This window comes from Xenopus laevis, chromosome 5S (assembly GCF_017654675.1).
Source record: "Xenopus laevis strain J_2021 chromosome 5S, Xenopus_laevis_v10.1, whole genome shotgun sequence".
Lineage (NCBI taxonomy): Eukaryota > Metazoa > Chordata > Amphibia > Anura > Pipidae > Xenopus > Xenopus laevis.
Window position 1 is genome coordinate 46,432,334 of NC_054380.1, and position 18,407 is coordinate 46,450,740.

At 38.6% G+C, this 18,407-nt stretch overlaps 1 protein-coding gene across 2 annotated transcripts in view; it reads right to left on the reverse strand.

Annotated features, from left to right (window-relative positions):
* Nucleotides 1-2,271: 2,271 nt before the first annotated feature.
* c6orf118.S (chromosome 6 open reading frame 118 S homeolog) overlaps nt 2,272-18,407 on the reverse strand; it is a 32,364-nt gene continuing 16,228 nt past the window's right edge. For both annotated transcript variants that reach the window (XM_018265282.2, XM_041564494.1), the window contains 4 exons: nt 12,825-13,015; nt 10,561-10,614; nt 3,860-3,921; nt 2,272-2,409 (listed from right to left, as the gene is read on the reverse strand). In XM_018265282.2, coding sequence (XP_018120771.1) covers nt 2,340-2,409; nt 3,860-3,921; nt 10,561-10,614; nt 12,825-13,015 — 377 coding nt within the window. In that variant the 3' untranslated portion in view covers nt 2,272-2,339. The remainder of the gene's footprint in view (nt 2,410-3,859; nt 3,922-10,560; nt 10,615-12,824; nt 13,016-18,407) is intronic.

Here is an 18,407-nt window from a genome sequence, read left to right on the forward strand (position 1 = left end):
AGGAGGTGCTGCTACGGTTGGCACCTTTCCCCGCAAGTAACTCTGAGTGTTCCGTGTCTTAATAGGGGTGGACTTATGACGCGGGGGTGGGTGAATAATGTATCGGGGGAGGTCACTGACGTAAGGGGCAGGGCCATGACATCAATCTTGGGGAATCTGAGGCAGTTTTGATCCGGACAGCCCTTCAAAATGCAGAGTTAAAACTGGACAGGTGGTAACCCTAGTTGCAATTGGTTCTCACTCTCCTACCGCATACCTCCTAACTGTCCCGTTTTTCATGGGACAGTCAGTCCCAATTATGACAAACCCGCAGTTACTGAAATGTCCCAACTTTCTCTTTGATCTACTGCACTGAACAGCCAGAAAAAGATACATAGTTTCTAAAAACCTAATTGGCTTTTGGCAGAGAGCCCACAATATGTGGTAGGTGCACTAAGATACTTGTAACAATTTAGGATAAGCAAAGACCCAATTGTAACAATTTAAGATAAGCAGGTCTCTTGAGGAAACTGTGACTTGCAGTTTAAAGGGCAATTCACCTTCATTAGCAAAACTGGAATAACACATAAAACCACAGAAATGTGTTCAAACTTTCATAACCTGCCATATTTTGTAAAATGAACATGGTAATTAGGAGGTGTGGCCACAATAATGGACGTGGGCAAAAAATTCCCAGTGATCCGCGCAGCAAATCTCTTTGTCCCTCTTTCTATTGCCAAAATGTTGGGAGGTATGTATGTCAGTTTCCACAAAGTTGGAGGGATATATGGTGGAGTGCCACAATTTAACGGTGCCTTAGGCAGGTCCAGAATGTTCCCAGGAATAGGAATGACTGGAATACTCTGTCAGTGGCATCCTGAATGCCTAAAATTGCACTAATAATGCATAACAATATCAAATGGCTTAAAACAATGCACAAAATATTGCATGCTATAAAATACAACATACAGTTCACCGACAATTGTGTCTTAAGTCAGACAAGTGAACTTCGAGTGAATTGATCATTACTTCTAAAAATTTAAGAAGTGATGCCACTTTTTCTTCCTTTTGTGAATCTGCCCCAAAGCCTGGACAGCTTGGAGCAATAGCCTAGTTTTGTTTTTGCAAATGATGAAATTCTAGTGTGGATTGGCAAAAACTGAAAACTGTGAACTTGTTTTTGCATTTGGATCATTTTATGTGAATCTCTAGAACACATGATCTAAGCAAAACTATGCTCTGCAAATGCTTAGGGGGTTTGTGTTATTACTAAAGCTTTAGTGACATCTAGTGGATAAGTTCAGAAAATACTATATATGAAGAGAAACTATAGCATCTACTGTCTATAACTACTTTATGTACATTGTGCGCACTTATTAGCTAATGTTCATTAGCAGGGTTGAAAATTGATGTGCCAGAAAAAAAGAAAATAAAATAAATTAAAAAACAAATACACTTTAGTAAACTGCAATCTCTTTTACAATTGATTTTTTTGCACATATTTTGTGTATTTTTGCATCTACTTTTTCAAGGTTTACCAAAGCCATGCCAAAGTTGATACCCGTTTCAGATGCCACTGAGATGGCGGCATTGTGTAAAATAACACCATTAAATTGGTATAGTTAGATGTTTAACATGACCACTGAACCGTGGTTAGTCTATTTGGGGAAGCCTCATTTATAAACGTACTTTTTATTATTTAAATGTAATCCATTTAGAAAGATATATACAAGTAACAAACATTTTTTTATTATGTTTGCCCAAGGCATAAGTATACAGAAAGGTTTGCTAAAATATAGAGATATAAAGCTAATGTTATGGGTAAATTCATAAAACTGTACTGTGGAGAGGATCACCAGAAAGTATTACCTCCAGAGGTTGAGTAAGCTTTTTAATGAACCTGGAAACTGTTCTCTGTTATGCTTCATATGTTATTCCAGTGAATTTCTACTGATTTCACCAGATGATTATATGCATGGGGGTCAATAAAGAAGTTTTGGCAAATCTGTTGGTTGACAGATATTCATAGAGTGATCCTTTCCCAACTGTCTGGTTGGTATTTACCAGTAAGATAAAGGCAGATGGTAATATTTATGGTACAGAGGTTGGGAGTTGTCATTTTAACCACTGGGTCTTAAAGGGCATGCAGTAAGCTGAATACACCTGTATCACACTATAACTAAACTTTTTGTAGCACATGGTATATGGCCCCTACATTGGGGGAAAGATAATTCCTAGGAGTATAGACTATGTTGTGTGTGTGTGTGTGTGTGTGTGAAAAAAACATTCAAGTAAACACTGTTATTTATTTTAAAAACACATTTACAAATATACAAGCAGTTAGGAATTTACAGAATATATCAGTGGCCATTTAAATGAGCGGACTGATCCTTTGATGATAAGTAGGTTTCTATCAAAACTTTTGTTTCCCTGAAAAAAAGAGAAAAAAGATAACTTTAATCTATCGATCCAAGATAAACATACAATAGAAAAACTGAAATCTCCAATAGAGTGCTGGATGCCTGAGGAGGCTCCTGCAATGCCACCCCTCTCCTCGCTGGCTTACCTGTCCGGGGGGAGGCCGCAACTCTAGCGCGGAGAGTGTGGAGAGCTCTAGCTTGCACTAGTAAAGCCAAATTTCCGGTTTAAAAAAATGGAAAGTTGTCTCTTAAAGGTCCCAGGAGCAGCTTTTTGCCACCCCTGGTATGGAGGAGTGCCCCTGTGCATCAGTCCATTACCTTCCTCCTTCACCCCATCCATGTAACATTCCTTCACCTCCCCCTATCACTCTGATTTTCTATTCCCAACCCCTTATAAGACATCCTCCTTCCCCCTTTCCTCCAAAGGAATCAAAGTCACCTGCTGGGCCACACACCAGATCATCACCTCTCAGCATTTGCAAAAAAAGTGAATTCTCTGTCCTTAATACCATACTCAACTGCACATTCTGTTTCTTGATCTACCTATTTTGTGTATCTTCACTACCACCCAGTATTGCATGTCCTGTATTTATCCTCTTTCTAACCTTGTCCCTTAACATATGTACATCATATATGCCCCTTCCACCCTTCAGCGTTACACCTCTTTTACCCCACTTGCACCAAATTTTTACATCATCTGACCTCCAGTCAACATAAAGGTATGCATTGTTTTTCCAGCCTTGTCAACAACCAATAAACTAAAGTATAAGATGTGCCTTCTGCAATAATCATGGTCTAATATTTAAGGATTTTATTTGAATAATTTAAGTTCAAGTCTCATTTGAAAGATAAATAGCGGCAGATTCACCAACAAACTATATGACGCTTAGAGAGAGTTGAAAGATGCAAACCCAGAACCCTAACCCCATTCAATAACAAGAAGCTTTGGACAACAGGACAACACTGTAGCATATGGTGATATGAAAGAAAAAAGGTGAATATAAAAATGAATCATATTGATGGAAGATGTAGTGCTTTGTCTTTGAAAATATATTAAAAATATGTGTCCTTAAATACACTTTTGAGATGAATGCTAAAGGTTAAGATATAAATGTTACAATCCTCTCACTACTTGAATACAAATGTCCCAGAAATAAAAAGTGGCACAAAGTAAGTAAAGGTTCAATTATTATATATATCATATTTTTGGACAGGCTCAGTTCAAGTGACCTATGACATATTGTACTTTCTACATGCAGGCATGTGTGCTTAAGATTCCGCCACCCACTGGGCTGCTGCTAAATATAAATCAAAGAACTGTTCAAACTTTGTAAGGCTAACAAAAAAGGTGACTTGCTTGATCGTCTTCATTGTAAGAAACACATTTTGGAAATTCATAATTTTAGTGATCTAGCAAATGTTTATGAACGTGGTATTCTTAAATATGGTAGCCTACTTACTCTTGGTTTCCTAAGGTTAGTTTCTGTTTAATCAGGAGCCTTTTCATTTCAGAATCAAGATCCTAGGAGAATAAAAAACCATAACCATAAAAAAAAAATTTAAATACTGTATACAGGGTATATACTATCAATAAATATGAATGTAAATCTTTAATTGAAGTTCCCATGACAGGCTAAAACCACAGGCTGTTGCAACAAAATCTGCCAGAGACTGTGTATGCCTGATAACATGTTTGCCACTGTCACTCTTGCACCACTTTTGTCCTACATTCTTATTCCCATGAGGAATAATCTTGCTCCCTTTTGCAGTAGAACCCCCTATTTTAAATTTTTCAGAGGACTTGAAAAAAATGGTGTAAAATCCAGGAAAATTTGAAATCAGGGATATTTATTATGTATGCAGTAATATATTGATGAGACCACAAAAATATAGTGTAATATAAGGCAGGGCCGGAACTAGGGGTAGGCAGAGAGGGCACGTGCCTAGGGCACAAAGCTGGGGGGCGCCATTAATATTTTTTTGTAATAATGCGCTTCTGCGAATGTGCGCACGTACTTTCGCGCATGCGCGCTCGAGCGCACGTACATTCGCGCATGCATGATCGAGCGCGCTCGAGCACACTTTCGCGCATTCACACCCAAGCGCGCACGCGGCCAACGCCGTGCCCGGCCAGGTTGCCTAGGGCGGCTGGCTGGGTTGGCCCGGCTCTGATATAAGGAGAAACTTAAAATCTGGGGATGTAAAATAAGGTTTCACTGTATCAGGAATTGTCCACAGTGATTTATCATCATAAACTCATTTATATGTCTATGACAGTACTCAGCAGAGTTTAAAAAAAAATATGGGTCTTATTATATATACAGTGTATATATGCTTTTCCCTGCAGTGAATTAAGTCTATAACTATTTCAGTTAAAGATACTTGCATTCAAAAGTGCATGTTTGCATAGTTGGCTTCTCTCAAGGCTTCCTGCCTTTTTCCCAAGTAGAGCGCTGCTGTGCTTTTTGAAGCAAAATGCTATGCAAACCCTGGAGCCACCATCCAGGACTTGTGGCAAGGTCATAGGGTGCCAGGCCTAGGGCTGGTCAAATTAAGAGGATGCTTCCCAGAAATGCCTGAAGCTTGTTTACATCTGGATCACTGGGGACTGGACAGGTGGCAGATTTTGCCCATTGTTGAAATCTCTGTGCACCCCTGTGCTCCGGATATGGGTATGATAGATGCACGTGATCGCTCACACACTGAACACTGGAAATGACATTAAGTAGACTGTAAGGGAAGGATGGGTCCCATCCTCCCAACCCCTCCCTGCCTCCCAGCAGGGAGGGAAAGCCAGGCACGGTCCGGCCAGAGGATCTGCTTTGATCCTCCAAGCCGGCGGCGTCGAACAGACGCGCGCGCATTCGTGACGTCATATCACCGCAACGGCCCACGTGTTAGAGTGGTGCGTGCCGGAGGAGGGGCGTGTGTGCACGCTGCTGGGCGGACTGAGCAGGGTTTAAAAGGGCCGGCGCAGCTGCACTCTCTCTCTTCTTCTTGTGTGGAGCGCCCGGAGAACATCACCCCCCTGGACAACGAGCATTTAAACCTGGCTGAGTATATCAACCCCTACTATCCCACCAACGAATCCCATTAACCCCTACTGCTCAAACCCCTACTATCCCACCAACGAATCCCATTAACCCCTACTGCTCAAACCCCTACTATCCCACCAACGAATCCCATTAACCCCTACTGCTCAAACCCCTACTATCCCACCAACGATCCCACTAACCCCTATTCACACCCCTATTATCCCACCAACGAAAACCTTTACTGATACCACCAATTCCCTATCCCCTGTACCCCAACTCCCTTTTGTTGGTCCAGGGAAAGTTTAGCACCAGGAAGGGCGGGCAATTATAACGTGTGTGATTGTGTATGTGTAGTTAGATTGTGGGTGAATTTTGGGGATTGTTAGTGTAAATGAGGATTGTTTTATTTAGTTGTTTTATGTTGTGTAATTGGTATATCTGCATTAGAGGTAGTTGCTGTTTCTATTGTTGAGTGTCGTATTAAACATATATTGTGTTATTTGTAACTTCTGTGTTGTGTTTGTTATTATGTAATTAGAGTAGCAAGCGCACGCAGATAGTTAGTACAGTACAATATATAGCGTACATAGTGAAAGGTTAATTAAGAGTAGTTCTTTAAGGAATAAATAGGCGGAGTTATCAATCAATGATATTGCCTATGGATGAATACTAAGTATCAAACATCTGCATAAACAGCGATAACGAATACACCCCCTTTGAAAATATTAGGTGCATGAGCCCTATTGTGTTGCTATTATAGTATCTGATATCTACAGAGTGAAGAAGCACTCACTCAAAGACAATAAAAGCTTCACTGTCCTCATGCAGCAGCAGCCCACAAGTTACCATAGGCAGCAAAAAGCCTCTCCTGGTAACTTTAAGACCTGGAATTCACATTTTTCAAAATGTTGGCTCTTCTAGTGCAGATAACACAATTGCACTGCAATTTGCATGAAGAAACATCTCCCAGTCCCATCATAATGCCTGCACCACCATTCTTCACTGTCCTCACAGTGTACTGTGGTTTGAATTCAGTGCTTGGGGTCCTTTGACAAACTTTTTTCTGCCCCTAAACCCAAAAAGAACAATCTTGCTTTCATCAGTCCACAAGATGTTACTCTATTTTCCTTTAGACCAGTCAGGGTGTTCTTTGGCAAATTGTAACCTCTTCAGCACATGTATTTTTTTAAACAATGGAACTTTGTAGGGGCTTCTTGTCGATAGCTTGGCTTCACATATAATTGTAACAGTACTCACAGGTAACTTTCGATCTTCCTGGAGCTGATCATTGGTTATGAGTCTTTGCCATTTTGGCTATTCGTCTATATGTTTGAAGTAGTAGTTTTCCATTTTCTTCCACGTCTTTCAGGTTTCGGAAAGCCATTTTGATCATTTTTGCTGAGCAGCCTAACATTTTCTACACTTCTTTATATATTTCCCCTCTCCAATCAACTTTTTAATCAAAGTACCGTATATACCCGAGTATAAGCCCAGTTTTTCAGCATCCAAAATGTGCTGAAAAAGTCTACCTCGGCTTATACTCGGGTCAGCGGTACCCTACCCGAGTAGCTGAGATTGCAGTCACTTTTAATCATTCCTATACCAACAGTTCACTTGGGGAGAGACTGCAATATCCCACAATGCCCTTTGTTGGTTATATGAAAGAATAACAGTGTGCCCTCTGTTGGTTATATCAAAGAATAACAGTGACTGCAATATCACACAGCGCCCTCTGTTGGTTATATGAAAGAATAACAGTACGCCCTCTGTTGGTTATGTGAAAGAATAACAGTGACTGCAATATCACAGAGCGCCATCTGTTGGTTATATCAAAGAATAACAGTGCGCCCTCTGTTGGTTATATGAAAGAATAACAGTGACTGCAATATCACACAGCGCCATCTGTTGGTTATATCAAAGAATAACAGTGACTGCAATATCACACAGCACCCTCTGTTGGTTATGTCAAAGAATAACAGTGCGCCCTCTGTTGGTTATATGAAAGAATAACAGTGACTGCAATATCACACAGCGCCATCTGTTGGTTATATGAAAGATTAACAGTGACTGCAATATCACACAGCACCCTCTGTTGGTTATATGAAGGAATAACAGTGCGCCCTCTGTTGGTTATATGAAGGATTAACAGTGATGGCAATATCACACAGCGGCCTCTGTTGGTTATATGAAGGATTAACAGTGATGGCAAAATCACACAGCACCCTCTGCACATGGTAGTGGGACAGTGGGACAATGCACACAGTAATCCGTTTGGCAATTCTCTGTCACCATCAACTTTGCAAAGAAGTCCGGTTGATCGCTGGGGGGTCTCTTTGGCGGAATGTGCGCTGCTGGGAGACAGGGCTGTAGTTGTGTCTAGGCTTATACTAGAGTCAATAAGTTTTCCCAGTTTTCGTAGGTAAAATTAGGTACCTCGGCTTATACTCGGATCGGCTTATACTCGAGTATATACGGTAAGCTGTTCTTCAATGTCTGGAATGACCCATTTTACTCAGATTTTCAGAGAGAAATGCACTATAACCAGCATGCAGTACATTTGCTGCCTTCCTTCCTTAAATAAGGGCCTTAATTGACACCTGTTTTTTCACAGAACAAATGACCTCACTAATTGAACTCCACGCTGCTATTATTTGGCACAAGCCTCAATTAATGATTCAATTACATAGAATCAGCAGCATGTATGTCATGATTGTTGGATCTGTTGGTTTTCTATTACCCTGCTACACCTACTAGTAATTTATTTACCATGTAGAAATATAATTTCTCAATATGGGGGGGGTTTGTGGATGCACACCTAAGGCCAATTTCAAAAAGTATAATTTCAAAAAGTATAAAGCCCTGTCTAAGTAATTCAAGTAAATATGCCAGTGCATGTAATTTTGAAACAGGGTTTTTTTGTTACAAAGTTATGATCATAATATTGATAAGCCACCATACCACGTCAAGGTAAAACCCCACATGGTGGTCCCTAACTTATTTATCTTTAATCATAGTAAACAAGGTACATTACCTCTCTGTAGTAACAATTCTTTGTGTAAACATCTCCTGTGCCTTGGTTTCAACTCTGTGCTAGATCCTCCCCCGCCAACTGCTGAGCGGCTTTTAAGAGGGAGAGACTGCCTTAACCAACGCCCATTTTAGAAAAGTAGAAGTCAGGTGTTGGTAATTAAAATCAAGGTAGAGTGATATGTGCAGTTGCACAATAGTGTGTATACATGTGTAAGTGAAATGTGAAGGTATGTATGATAGTGGTAAGGGAAAGTGTATGTGTATTTGGGAGTATATGTGTAAGAAAGCATAGAATAAAAGAATGTAAAGAAGAAATAAATAAGAGACATAATAAGTGTATGTGTACATAGAGTAGTGTCTAATGGGACGTTGGTTTTTTCACGGCTAGACCCTCCCATGCCGCCAGCACTTATGGCTTTTAAGAGAGAGCGATTGCACAAACCAAGGCACAACAAGTGAGGGGGACCACCAAAAGTATAAAGGGGGGGTATGAGGGTGCAATAACCACATGAGCTTAGCCAAAGCTTCAGGCAAATACATCAATATGGGGGGGGTTTGTGGATGCACACCTAAGGCCAATTTCAAAAAGTATAATTTCAAAAAGTATAAAGCCCTGTCTAAGTAATTCAAGTAAATATGCCAGTGCATGTAATTTTGAAACAGGGTTTTTTTGTTACAAAGTTATGATCATAATATTGATAAGCCACCATACCACGTCAAGGTAAAACCCCACATGGTGGTCCCTAACTTATTTATCTTTAATCATAGTAAACAAGGTACATTACCTCTCTGTAGTAACAATTCTTTGTGTAAACATCTCCTGTGCCTTGGTTTCAACTCTGTGCTAGATCCTCCCCCGCCAACTGCTGAGCGGCTTTTAAGAGGGAGAGACTGCCTTAACCAACGCCCATTTTAGAAAAGTAGAAGTCAGGTGTTGGTAATTAAAATCAAGGTAGAGTGATATGTGCAGTTGCACAATAGTGTGTATACATGTGTAAGTGAAATGTGAAGGTATGTATGATAGTGGTAAGGGAAAGTGTATGTGTATTTGGGAGTATATGTGTAAGAAAGCATAGGGTCTAGCTGTGAAAAAACCAACGTCCCATTAGACACTACTCTATGTACACATACACTTATTATGTCTCTCATTTATTTCTTCTTTACATTCTTTTATTCTATGCTTTCTTACACATATACTCCCAAATACACATACACTTTCCCTTACCACTACCATACATACCTTCACATTTCACTTCACACATGTATACACACTATTGTGCAACTGCACATATCACTCTACCTGGATTTTAATTACAACACCTGACTTCTACTTTTCTAAAATGGGCGTTGGTTAAGGCAGTCTCTCCCTCTTAAAAGCCGCTCAGCAGTTGGCGGGGGAGGATCTAGCACAGAGTTGAAACCAAGGCACAGGAGATGTTTATACAAAGAATTGCTACTACAGAGAGGTAATGTACCTTGTTTACTATGACTAAAGATAAATAAGTTAGGGACCACCATGTGGGGTTTTACCTTGACGTGGTATGGTGGCTTATCAATATTATGATCATAACTTTGTAACAAAAAAACCCTGTTTCAAAATTACATGCACTGGCATATTTACTTGAATTACTTAGACAGGGCTTTATACTTTTTGAAATTATACTTTTTGAAATTGGCCTTAGGTGTGCATCCACAAACCCCCCCATATTGAAATATAATTTCTACCAAAAAGAATGATTGATCAGGTTAGTGATGTCACACTGCTATTATTCTGAAAACAACTCTATATAGTGAACTTTTAAGCCATGCATTTGAATGCAGCATTTAAATATTACAATGATGTATTTTGAACAAATTCATATTCACTGCTAAAAGTGGAAACAGAACATAGCTGAGCACAAGGAAGAGAAACTCTCAAATGGTTTCACCCTTCCACAGTGCATCTGAGTGTGGTTTAGGGCAAGTGGGGAGAGTCCAATGGGTGGTAATAATGATCATTTCAATTGAAGAGGAGGACAAAGATAGCACAAAATATTGTTGCAATTTTCACAGTAATTGTAAATAGGATAAGCAGTCGATTTACTAATATACAATACCTTGCTTGCCCTTTGTAAAAATTCATTTGAAGATTTAATTTTGACAGCTTCTGCCTGTAAGAAAAATTCACATCTTAACAGCATGTTACATTTTAGCAAGAAATGTTATGACAGCTCTCTTCTTGGAGAGTATTTATCCTAGTTCTAATATACAGTATCTAATGGAGATCAGCCTCAAACAACCAGACTTTCTGAGTATTCTTGAAAATGTTTAACTACTCATAAGTGGCTTCTTCAGTGGATAAGTGGTATGGAATAAACCACCCTTAAAGGTAATACAGTTACCAACATCCAATCACAATGGTTCCACTAAATTGATTCAGGAAGGTGTTAGCCAAAACTCAATTACTCTAATCATTTTCAAGCATTTTCAAGCAATATGAGTGGAAGTGTGGCTAGTTGTGAAACCACTGGGGTCTGGATTTCTAATGAGGGTGCCCAAAGGCAAATGTAGAATTATTAACTACATACAACAGACCCATTTTTAGTTATTGGTAGCAGACACACAAATGTCCTACAGTACTTTACTACATTTGACTCATGCTTTCCATCTATTCTATGTATTTGAGTGACAGGCTTTAGGTGTATTGAATAAACATCAGTTTTTTTAACAAATTTCAGAAGTCTCTTATAGAGATTTCTATTCAAGTGTAATACACATTCCCACCCTTTTCCTCAATAAACTAAATTATACCAGGCCTATCAAATGCATCAGTAGCATGCTCCTGAAATTTTAATAATTATCTATTATTCAGAATGTTCAGGACCTGGGGGTTTCCAGATAATGGATCTTTGCATAATTAACTCTAATAGAAAATCCTTTAAACATAAAATAACCCCAAAAGACTGGTTTTACCTCCAATAAGGATTAATGATATCTTAGTTTTGATGAAGTACAAGTGTGTTGTTTTATTATTATAGTGAAAAGGGATTTGGATAAAATTGAGTCTATGGGAAGAGAGCCTTCCCATAATTTGGAGCTCTCTGGATAATGGGTTTCCAGGTAATGGATCCTATACCTGCACAAGCCATCACATGATATACCATCTTCTATGCTGCCTGATGTATTTTAGATGCAACTTCTCTAGTTATCCATAGGTCATTTGCCTGTTTGCTCTAGACTTTGCATCATATTTACTAAAAAGCTATGTCCAACAATACAAATGTATAAGTGACCCAATTCACAAGCTATTTGTGTATGTCAGTAAGTAGGTGTCTCACCAGTGTGTTTGGTTATTTTTATGAAGTGAAGAAACTTAGGGGGCTATTTATTAAACTGTGAATACTAAAAACTCGAAAAAATTCATTTTTTTTTAATATAAAATCAGAATTTTTAGTGGGAAGAAAAACTCAAGGCTGCAAAAAGTCAGCATCTCAAAATCCATCAACTTAGACCTGTCAAGGTTGTATATAAGTTAATGGGAGGGGCCTCTACCCTTTTTGGAAGTTTCTCTGGTCTGCGCTGAGGATATTAGCCAAAAAATCGAACTATTGCGGGCAAAAATCCCCAATATTTTGTGGAAAAAGCCCAAAAAATCGAGTAATTTGGGAAAAAATCCAAAAAAAACATAAAATTCAGGTTTTCAAACTTAAAGAAACTTCCACATATTTGTTTATGTGGGCCCCACAGTTTCGATAATGGACAGCACCGTTTTATTGAATAAAAAGCCTTTATTGTAACTTGGCTACGATCAAAAGATACAGTTACATTTCAAGCCACATCCTGGCTCTTTATTTATGTGGGCCCCACATAAATAATGTGGTTATGTACATTTAAGCAGTAGTGTTTTGAAGGTCGGTTGCTACTGTAGGCCATCAGACCTATTTGTGCCCCTAGTTTGCAGAAGTGACATCACACACACCTGCACATGATGTCACTTCTGCTACATGTGACCCCGCTCAGCCCCCAAGCTCCACTGCCAGAGAGCTTTTTTTTTTTAAAAAAAACATTAGCAATTATATAGGTGGCCACGGGGCACCCCCTTAAAGCTGTCACCCTAGGCACAGGCCCATGGGTGCCTATATATACATACGAACCCGATCCAAGTGCTTGGAGGAAGGCATTAGGAGGGATTGTTAAGAGACTAATAATAAGGAGTAATGTTTGGGAAGTCACAAGAAGCTCTTCAGATTTTTGCCAAGTGTCCAAATATTTTTGGCTTTTTTTTACTTTGGAGTTGTGTTTAGATTTCTTCCTATATGGATTCCTATAGCCATATGCTTTTCACCATTCACTGGTACTTAACTTCCCAATATAAACACACCTGAACATCCTTGATGTGCCGCTCTAGTAGCTTGGCGTTAACCGCATGGGTCATATTCATTTTAATTTCTTCCTCTAGGCCTTGTATTTCAGCATTGATTGCCAGTATTTCACATCTCTTTGATTCAAATTTGTCACTAAGACTAGCAATGTTTGGTTTATTTGATTCCTTCACTGGTGGTTGTAGAACTTCTGTAAAAAAATAAATAAATAAAAAGCATGAGCCTTGATGTTTGCTTTATTTGGTGTCTGATATGCAGATAAAATAGTGTAGAAATGGTAAGATATTCCTTTAAAAGGCAATTAAGTCTATAGATCAGCCAAATCCATTCAAGAGGATAAATACTGTAAATTACTTGTTTACACAGTATGCTATGATTTCACAGAAAACAGTTATAAATATAATCTCTGAGTATAATATACATTATATAAAGCCAGTCAATACAGCCAACATTTCTAAAATCTCCTCTCAAGTATTTCTCAGGTATATACAGAGTGGAAAAAAGTAGTGAACAAGTCAACTTTTTCTCAATAAATATATTTCTAATGGGGCTACTTACATGAAATTTACACCAGATGTCAGTGATAACCAAAGTAATCCACAAATACAAAAAACTCAAAACAAACAAATCCATGAATTAAGTTATGTGTAGTAAAGTGGAATGACACAGGGAATAAGTATTGAACACATTTACTGAAATGTATCTAATACTTAGTAGAAAAGCCTTTGCTGGTAATGGCAGCAGGTGCCTCCTGTATGGAGAAACTAGTCACATGCATTGATCAGGTTTGATATGGCCCATTCTTCCACACTCTATCTTCACATTTTGAAGGTTCTCTTCTATGAACTCTGATCTTCAGTTCTTCCCATAGATTTTCAATTGGATTCAAGTCAAGTGATTAACTTTTTTTTCTTTCTCTGAAACCAATCGGCTTTGTTTGGGATCATTGTCTTTGAAATGTCCACCTTTGTTTCATCTTCAGTATCCTGCTAGATTGCAGCAGATTCTTATCAAGAATGGCCCAGTAAATTCCCCATGCATCCTTCCTTCAATTATATAAAGTCTGCCTGTACCATATGTGGAAAAACAGCCCCGCACGCACACCATGATGTTCCCACCTCCAAACTTCACTGTTGGTATGGTATTTTTGGGGTGATGTGATTTTTCCTCCAAACATGGTGTGTGCAATGACATCCAAAGAGTTCAATTTTGATCTCATCTAACCAGACTATATTCTCCCAGAATTTCATTGGCTTGTCCAAATGTTGTGCAGCAAACTTTAAACAATCTTTAACATGCTTTTTCTTTAGCAGTGGAGTCTTGTGTAGTAAGCATGCATAGAGTACTGCAATCTATCCTCGGCTCTTGGACAACTCATCTGATTATTTTTTTGACTCCTCTGTCAGAAATCTTCCAGAAATAATTCACTTCCAGATTATGGTCCCAACGGTGCTCACTGGAAAATTGTAAATTTAGAATTGTAACCAATGCCATCGGTATGTTTTACAACAATAAGGTAGCAAAGGTCTTGAGAGAGCTCTCTGCTTTTAGACATCATGAGATGATTCTTGTGCAATACCTTGGTAATAAGAAACCTTTTTATATTCCAATATTTTTAATGAGTTTACATAACATAAACAAAGTTGACAGTAGCTTACAGTAGCACATTAAGAGACAGTACAGATTGAGTCTTCAAATATACCATATAGTCTCCACGTGTAGTTACATCAAAATACTCACAAATTTACACATAGCTTATAGTTAAACTGTGAACATCCACTGTTGGTGAATCGAAAGCAAAATACTGACAATCAAATTAACCATTGAACTAGCAGACAAGTCCTCAAAATCCTATAAAAATAGTTACAAGTGAGATAAGACAGTGGTAACGATTCAAATGCTTAGAAAGGCAGTCGGATAATTAGTACCAAATCTATATTCAATCCAATGGGACCAAACCAACAGGTATTTCTGGTGAGTATCCAGTAAGATGCTAGACATCTTCTCCTGGACCATTATCCAATCAATTTTACCCTTCGTGACCTCGATAGAGATATGCTTGGTTTTCCAAGCCTTTGCGATTGTTTGTTTTGCAGCCGTCATTATCAACAGGAAAAGTTGGAATTGGTGTGACGTGAAAGCATCAGGTTTTTTACATAAAAGGGCCGTGCTAGGGTGTTTTGGAATAGGTATATTAAAAATGGAATAAATCATATTATATATTCTTATCCAAAATTAAGTAACCTTTTTATAGGCCATCAATTAGGACTAAACCAGATGATATTAGTTTGCACTGATATGGGGTACGATTGTTTTCTAAATACTGACAGATTTCAGCAGGTTCTTGGTTTTTCATTCAGTTTTGCACCTCCTTTTCTTCATTTGTTCAATACTTCTTCCCCTGTGTCCTTACACTTTATTACACATAACTTAACTTATGGACTTATTTGTTTTGAGTAGTGATGGGCAAATTTATTCACCAGGCTCTTCGCGACCTGCGAATTTTTTTGCGAAACTGCTGCAAAAATTCCCTGCAACAAAAAAAAGTTTTGCGCGTAAAAAAAACTTTTTAGCGCCCATTGACTTTAATGCATTTGGACAAAAGAGGCGCACTTGTAAAAATTGTCGCGTCCATAAAAATTGTCACACGTCAAAAATATTTTGACGCCCATTGACTAATGCATTTGGACAAAAGAGGTGCATGTGTAAAGATTGTCGCGTGCATAAAAATTGTCTTGCTTCAAAATTATTTTGATGCTCATTTTGCAATTTTTTCTCTGTTTTGCAAATATTTTTTGACTTTTTTGCTAATTTTTCGGAGAAGGCAAAATGGGGCAGATTAGTTAATCACTTGTTTTGAGTTATTTTTATGTGTGGATTACTTGGTTTGTTACTGACAAATGGTGTAAATTTCATGTCAATAGCCCCGTTAGAAATATATTTACGGAAAACATTGACATGTTTAATACTGTTGTAGTGTATAATTGTAGTGTTACATACAGTAAAAAAAATACTTACGTTGTGTAATACAAAAGCTAAGAATGATGTCACAGATAAAGCAACTATATTTTACTTAATAATTTGGCTATATTAAACAATATGTACTGGAATAAAAACAAAGGAGTTATCCCCACTTGCATCCATTCTGTGGCCTTAGTATTTATTGTCCTTTATGGATTGTATAAAGGGTTCAGATCCATTCAACTTTGCACTGGACGTGGAGTGTATGAGAGATCAAGGTGTTGCTGTTGTACTTTGTCTGAGACAATCTGAAACTTTGTGCAATATTGGTATTTATAGTACTCTGAGATTGAAAAAGGACAATGGGAGAAATTCTGCTCTGGTATAATGTACATATAGATGCTGAGGCCTGCAGATTTCCTCTGTTGTACTGGACTGCATTGACTGACCGATTGTCTGTACCTTAAAACCAACAATATTACCCCTATATGTAAGGGACCAATGATCTTTTCGTCTTCGATGGACCATATTTCAAGATACTAGAATATCTAAATTGTTTTAAAAATTGTGCCAACATTTTTGTGTCAGAGACATGAGATCCCTTTCTCACCAACAGTGTCTATAGTTATGCACTGTATTCAGTTTCTCTCATTTTCATCTTGCATTCTAACATCCACACCACTGCCAAATCAGTTAGGGTAAGTGACCATAGCATACAGAAAACAAGGAAATGGAGGGCACTCTCATTCAAATCAGCAAATTAGAATAAGGTGCAATGAGCCCCAACAACACCCCCATAAGGTAGTTCCAAAATTCAATAGTAAAATAAATGACCATAACACCCAGGTAGCAGGTTAAATGCCAAACAGGAGTATTATAGAACAAGAAAATCACATCATTTAAAAAAAAACAGGCAATCGTGAATGTGACATGCAGGAAAACTTTTTCTTCTCTTGTATGTTATACATGTTCTCCATGAGAATAATAAAGACATACTCCTGCATGCAGGTCTGGACTGAGATTCAAAATAGGCCCTGGCATTTCAGGTACATAGAGGCCCAAACAGGCCACACAGCAACCCAATATATAGTGACTGTCTATGGCAACTTACAATAGCCCCTCTGGCATTTGCCAGAACTCACAGATTGCCAGTCTGGGCCTGCCTACATGTTTCTTACCTTAAAAGAGAACTAAAGCCTAACTAAAGAAGTAGGCGAGAAATGTTACATTATGTTTTGGGCTTCTGTACCAGTCCAAGGCAACCACAGCCCTTTAGCAGTAAATATCTGTGTCTCCAAAGATGCCCCTGTAGCTCCGCATCTTCTTTTCTGCTTATTCACTGCACATGCTTTGTGCTGCTGTCACTGAGCTTAGGGACCCACTCACAATATGCAGTATACATAGAATATAAATGTCACTATATAAGACTGATAAGACTAGTAATTAATACAGATAATTTCTACATGGTAGCACATAAACCAGTGTAATTAGCATCATAATGTAATAATCAGCCTTGTAGCATCATCTTATATTACAGGCCAACCTCATTTTATGCTTCTAAATTTGAGACAACCCCTAAGATTAGCTTCTCAACAGCTGCTCAGAGCTCACTGAGCATGTGAGTGTCGCAGACACATTCCAAGATGGTGACCTCCTGTGACTAGTTTGAAGTCCAGGATCATTGCTGCTATTAAGAAGCTGAAACGTTATGCTTGTGTAATAAGTTCTGTATGTAAAATATGTAATTTTTAACTATATTAATTTTTAGGGTTTAGTTCTCCTTTAAAAGGGTATCTAAATGGAGAGTACCAACAACTGATGGATATACCGTAAGCCGAGTTTTTCAGCATCCAAAATGTGCTGAAAAAGTCTACCTCGGCTTATACTCGGGTCAGTGGTACCCGACCCGAGTAGCTGAGATTGCAGTCACTTTTAATCATTCCTATAACAACAGTCCACTTGGGGAGAGACTGCAATATCCCACAATGCCCTCTGTTGGTTATATGAAAGAATAACAGTGCGCCCTCTGTTGGTTATATGAAAGAATAACAGTGACTGCAATATCACACAGCGCCATCTATTGGTTATATGAAAGAATAACAGTGACTGCAATATCACACAGCACCCTCTGTTGGTTATATGAAAGAATAACAGTGCGCCCTCTGTTGGTTATATGAAAGAATAACAGTGACTGCAAAATCACACAGCGCCATCTGTTGGTTGTATGAAAGAATAACAGTGCGCCCTCTGTTGGTTATATGAAAGATTAACAGTGACTGCAATATCACACAGCGCCCTCTGTTGGTTATATTAAAGAATAACAGTGACTGCAATATCACACAGCACCCTCTGTTGGTTATATGAAAAAATAACAGTGACTGCAATATCACACAGCACCATCTGTTGGTTATATGGAAGAATAACAGTGACTGCAATATCACACAGTGCCCTCTGTTGGTTATATGAAAGATTAACAGTGACTGCAATATCACACAGCGCCCTCTGTTGGTTATATGAAAGAATATCAGTGACTGCAATATCACACAGCGCCCTCTGTTGGTTATATTAACAGTGATGGCAATATCAAACAGCACCCTCTGCACATGGTAGTGGGACAGTGG